General features: G+C 43.9%; 1 protein-coding gene across 1 annotated transcript in view; it reads right to left on the bottom strand.

Moving 5' to 3' along the window:
• Nucleotides 1-3,467: 3,467 nt before the first annotated feature.
• akt3b (v-akt murine thymoma viral oncogene homolog 3b) overlaps nucleotides 3,468-6,148 on the bottom strand; it is a 25,986-nt gene continuing 23,305 nt past the window's right edge. Inside the window, exons 12-14 of the mRNA XM_061915763.1 lie at nucleotides 6,059-6,146; nucleotides 5,674-5,776; nucleotides 3,468-4,690 (exon numbers count right to left, since the gene is read on the bottom strand). Coding sequence (XP_061771747.1) covers nucleotides 4,605-4,690; nucleotides 5,674-5,776; nucleotides 6,059-6,146 — 277 coding nt within the window. The 3' untranslated portion in view covers nucleotides 3,468-4,604. The remainder of the gene's footprint in view (nucleotides 4,691-5,673; nucleotides 5,777-6,058; nucleotides 6,147-6,148) is intronic.

The following is a 6,148-nucleotide window of genomic DNA, read 5'->3' as shown; positions in this document are numbered from 1 at the left end:
CTGTCTCCATTGCAACATGAATCATATCTAATTAATTGTCTCCATGGCAACATGCAACACACATCCAATTAACTGTCTCCATTGCAACATGAAACATCTAATTAACTGTCTCCATGGCAACATGAAACATCTAATGAACTTTCTCCATGGCAACATGAAACACATCTGTCTCAATGGCAACACACATCCAATTAACTGTCTCCATGGCAACATGAAACACCTGATTAACTGTCTCCATGGCAACATGAAACACATCTAATTAACTGTCTCCAAGGCAACATGATACATCTAATTAACTGTCTCCATGGTAACATGAAACACATCTAATTAACTGTCTCCAAGGCAACATGATACATCTAATTAACTGTCTCCATGGCAACATGAAACACACCTAATCAACTGTCTCCATGGCAACATGATACATCTAATTGTCTCCATGGCAACATGAAAGCAACACCTGATTAATTGTCTCCATGGCAACATGAAAGCGACACCTGATTAACTGTCTCCATGGCAACATGAAACACAACTGATTGTCAAGGTATTGAATCAAGCAGGATGTTTGGCAAATCAACAGTTTGGTTGATCAAATGGAATAAAAAAAAGGAATCTCCACTAACCTACACTTGTGCATTTACTACTTGCAGTAGAAGTAGTAAGTGCACATAAAAACAAGTGTACTTACTACTCATACTGAGTACAAGTAGAAAGAGTACACCTGTGTTTTATGTGTTCCTGTGTACTTAAGTAGAAAGTACACAGGAGCACTTACTACTTCTACTGGTTACAAGTAAAAGTACACTTGTGTTTCGGTGTACTTACTCCTACTACTGGTTGCAAGTGGAAAGTACACATGTGCACTTACGACCACTACAGGCTACAAGTAGTAAAAGTACACCTGTGTTTCTGTGCACTTCCTACTTCCACTGTTGATTAGTTAGAGCACTGCGGCCACCTAGCTGCAGGCTTGTGTATTGTTCCAACATTAATACTATTTAAGCCTGCTGTATAATGATGTCAATCAATCAATCAATCAATGTTTACTTATATAGCCCTAAATCACTAGTGTCTCAAAGGGCTGCACAAACCACCACGACATCCTCGGTAGGCCCACATAAGGGCAAGGAAAACTCACACCCAGTGGGACATTGGTGACAATAATGACCCAGTGGGACGTCGGTGACAATGATGACTATGAGAACCTTAGAGAGGAGGAAAGCAATGGATGTCGAGCGGGTCTAACAGGATACTGTGAAAGTTCAATCCACAATGGATCCAACACAGTCGCGAGAGTCCAGTCCAAAGAGGATCCAAGACACAGCAGCGAGAGTCCCGTTCACAGCGGAGCGCAGAGATGTCCCCAGCCGATACACATGAAGATGTCATGAAGAAAGTCTACAAATGTGGTTTTTGGAGAGTCATAAAGCCCGGAGAAAGGTTTTCCCTGGAAACTAATATGAATGTCATTGGTCAACAATAATAGGAAGACACTAAAGTAGGAATAAATAAATAAAAAATAATAAAGATCGATTTTTGAATTGTTTTTAATTGATTAAGAGTTGTTACAAATAATTGTGATTAATTTGAAAATTGATCGTTTTTGACCCCCTGCTAGGGCTGAGTCTTTGGGCACCACACTATTCAATTCCAGTCTTGGGGGGAACAATTCATTTGAACTAAAAATCATTACTTTTTGATAAAATTGGGGGCCAGCTTTATGAAAAACGACATTCCTTAATTAAATAGATGTACAGCACTGATACATTTTAATTAAAAGTAAATATTAATTAAAAGAAAACTGGTTTTGTTACATAAAATTCTAGCCAAACATTTAATAAAATGGCTGGACAGGATGGATTGGGGGGGGGGGTTGGGGAATAATAATAATATATGTCTATCTGTGTTGGCCCTGCGATGAAGGGCGACTTGTCCAGGGTGAGCCCCGCCTTCCACCCGATTGTAGCTGAGATAGGCGCCAGCGACCCCAAAAGGGAATAAGCGGTAAAAAAATTTATATATATATATGTATATATATATATAAAATTAGAAATAAAACTTTTTTTTTCTTCTCGATTTTTGGTTTTCCAATTAAAAATAGTTACAGATAGGAAGCGCGACTCATTCAAAAATCGATTTTTGTTGACACCCATAAAAGCCACACTCTCATGCAACATTTTGGGGCTGGGGGAAATCATTAAAAAAAAAATAAAAAAAAATTTCTTTTAAGTAAAAAAAAAAAAAAAAAAAAAATTTTTTTTTTTTTTTTACTTGAAAGAAAACTGGTTTTGTTTGAAAAAATTCTACCCAAACATTTAATAAAATTGCTGGACAGGACAGAAAAAACAAGTATATATAGATATGTATACATATGTATATATATATATATAGATATATACATATCTATATATATATCTATATATATATATATATGTGTGTGTGTGTGTATACATATATATATACACACACACACACACACACATACATATATATATATACATACACAAATACATTACGTATATACATATATAAATATATACACACACTATTTATGTATGTGTATATATATATATATATGAGTGTATATTTATGTATATATACACACACGTATATACATATACACACACATACAGTATATATGTGTGTATATATGCACACACACATTGACATACATACTGTATGTGTGTTTATATATATATATATATGTGTGTATATGTATACATACATAATTATATATGTGTGTGTGTATATAGATACACACACACATATATATATATACACATGCATGCTGTATATGTGTATAAATATATACATATACACAGTATATGTGTATATATACATTATATATAAATATATATATATGTATATATAAAATTTATACACACACACACACATTTAGAAAAGAAAACAATCAGTTTTGATTTTGATAGTGTTTCCACACCCCTGCTAGGACTTTGAATCTTTGGCCACCACAAAATTCAATTTGATTCTTGGGGATAAGGATGCGATTCAGAATCGATTCAAACGATTCTCCATTCAAAATCATAACTTTTTAACAACACTGTGCGCCAGTTCTGTGATCAACTCCATTCCTCCATTAAATACATAAACATCTCTGATGCATTTCTATATTACGTCAAATAAAACTGGTTTTGTTGGATGCACTTTTAGCCAAACATTGAATAAAATGGTTGATTGGGAAGGAAAAAAATGAATCGATTAAGAATCACAACAAATAAACATTGGGATTCATTTGAAAATATATATTTTTGGACACGCTCTCGGACGAGCAACTTAGTGGACGTCGCTCTCACAACACCTCACGTCTCCATCCTTGCACAGGAAGTCCCGCCCCCCAGTCACAGCCATTGGCTAGTGCCACCAACGCAGCCTGACATCCTTTTAGTGCTTTGACTGTTAAAATCCCGTAATCCCTGCACGTTTGGAAGAGAATAAAGAGTCGGAAGCCCTGAAATGTATTTGTTTTAATTTCCTTGAAAATAAATACTAGCACAGCAAAGGATCTTGCCCTAATCTTTTGGTAAGAAAACAAGCAAAGAATCGAGAAAAAAAGAAATAAAAAGACTTCCGTTAATGCATCCATCACGGTCCTCCAGCCAGGTGGGAGTTAACGCTGCCTGAAAAGGAGGACCAGAAGAAGAAAGGGGGCGGGGCCAGAAGAGGACGTGGTGGGGGGGGGGGGACCGAACCAGCAAAACGACGACGACAAAAAAAAACAAACAAAAAAAGTTCTTACGGTGAACAAAGAACGATGAGTCGCTAGCGGGAACCATGGCAACAGAAGGGCGGGCGAGGGAGGGGCGGACGTCTGTCTCCATGGCGACGGCAGAGACGCCGAGTAGAAAAGGACGCGGAGAAGATCTGAAGTCTTTGAGCGCTGCGCGCGGAATGTGGACCTTCCCCTCCCCCGCCGTGAGTGCGTATTGCATAAATCTGAAATATGTACACGGAGACTCCTCGCCTCTTTCCACCCGTCATGCTCTTATTTTGAAGGAGGCCTGCTTTTCCTGGTTTAGCCGCCAACGTCCACGGCGTTTCTCGCTCGCCGGCCGCGTGGAAACTTAGAGAGTGTGTGTGTGTGTGTGTGTGTGTGTGTGTGTGTGTGTGTGTGTTCTAACCAGAAGACCGGGTCAGAACGCGGCGGGCTTTTCCTGCCCCGTGGCCATCCGGGAAGGTGCGTTGCCGCGGCGACCGGAGGAGGAGAAGGAGACCCAGGTTTGGTTTCAGGTGAGCCGGGAGGCCGTGCCGGAGGTGAAAGCGGCGACGTAAGGCATCGTGTTTCGGTCCTTAGTTCCCTAAAAGCGGCTCTCCCAGAAGCGAGTGCAAAAAAAAAAAAAAAAGATGGCGAGAAGAAGCGAGGTGAAGGTAATACTGACGGGGAGAAAAATAAATAAGAGAAAAGGTGTGGCAGACTCATCTTTAGTGTGGACGCGCGGCCACTGTGCAAAAACCTCCTGGAGTCCCAGCCAGACTTGCCCCCGTGCGCCGGGAGGACCACAGAGAGGACAGACTGGTATTTGTTTTTCCTAAAATGGCTACGTGGTTTCCTCAAAATGGTTGCCGCCGCCGCCGCAGGCGGGCCACGCTCACTCCCGCCCGCTGGCCGAGTAGGAGAACTGCGGGAAGTGAGGCCTCCGCTCGTTGTCGGCCGCGTCCATCCCGTCCTCGTCATCTGCAAGCACAGCGCAAGTGTCAGGAGCAGGGGGAAGGAGGTCATGTGAGGAGCAGGGGAAGGAAGTAAGAAGGTCATGTGAGGAGCAGGGGCAAGGCAGTAAGCAGCAGGGGGAAGGAGGTAAGGTCACGGTGAGGAGCAGGGGAAGGAAGTAAGATGGTCATGTGAGGAGCAAGGGCAAGGAGGTAAAAAGGTCATGGCGAGGAGCAGGGGCAAGGCAGTAAGAAGGTCATGTGAGGAGCAGGGGCAAGGCGGTAAGAAGGTCATGTGAGGAGCAGGGGGAAGGAAGTAAGAAGGTCATGTGAGGAGCAGGGGCAAGGCGGTAAGAAGGTCATGGCGAGGAGCAGGGGGAAGGAGGTAAGAAGGTCATTGTGAGGAGCAGGGGGAAGGAGGTAAGAAGGTCATGTGAGGAGCAGGGGGAAGGAGGTAAGAAGGTCATGTGAGGAGCAGGGGGAAGGAGGTAAGAAGGTCATGTGAGGAGCAGGGGGAAGGAAGTAAGAAGGTCATGTGAGGAGCAGGGGGAAGGAAGTAAGAAGGTCATGGTGAGGAGCAGGGGGAAGGAGGTAAGAAGGTCATGTGAGGAGCAGGGGGAAGGAAGTAAGAAGGTCATGTGAGGAGCAGGGGGAAGGAAGTAAGAAGGTCATGTGAGGAGCAGGGGCAAGGCGGTAAGAAGGTCATTGTGAGGAGCAGGGGGAAGGAAGTAAGAAGGTCATTGTGAGGAGCAGGGGTAAGGTGGTAAGAAGGTCATGTGAGGAGCAGGGGGAAGGAAGTAAGAAGGTCACGGTGAAGAGCAGGGGCAAGGCGGTAAGAAGGTCATTGTGAGGAGCAGGGGGAAGGAAGTAAGAAGGTTGTTGACTTCCAGCACCTGCCGGGGGGGGGGGCAAACACGTGAGGACCCTCCCTCGGTGTTGACAAGTTCCCGGTAAGATGGTCATGTGAGGAGCAGGGGGGAGGAGGTAAGAAGGTCAAGGCGGCACACTCACATTTCTCCGGTGGAGTGATGGTGATGGTCTGTGCGGTGAACTCCTCGTCAAAGTAGCGTGTGTCCGTCTCCGAGGACACCTGCGGCTGGAAGGGTGGAACCATCTGGAAGACATGCAGCTCTTTGAGTCGCTGTCGGTACACTTAGTGCTCACACACTGACAACTCACACACGATACACTGGTTACTCACACACGATACACTGGATACTCACACACGATACACTGGTTACTCACACACGATACACTGGGTACTCAACACGATACACTGGGTACTCAACACGATACACTGGGTACTCAACACGATACACTGGGTACTCGCACCCGATATTAACACTCGGGGTACTCGCACTCAATACTCAGACTCCGCCCACATGTGGCGTCTCACCTTCTTGTCGTAGACGTCCTGCCAGTCCACGGTGCCAAAGAAACTGTGTCGCATGATCTCCTTGGCGTCCTCCGGTCCTCCGCCCAGCCT

This window comes from Nerophis ophidion, linkage group LG01, assembly GCF_033978795.1.
Source record: "Nerophis ophidion isolate RoL-2023_Sa linkage group LG01, RoL_Noph_v1.0, whole genome shotgun sequence".
Classification (NCBI taxonomy): domain Eukaryota; kingdom Metazoa; phylum Chordata; class Actinopteri; order Syngnathiformes; family Syngnathidae; genus Nerophis; species Nerophis ophidion.
This window is presented reverse-complemented; position numbering and strand designations above follow the sequence as displayed.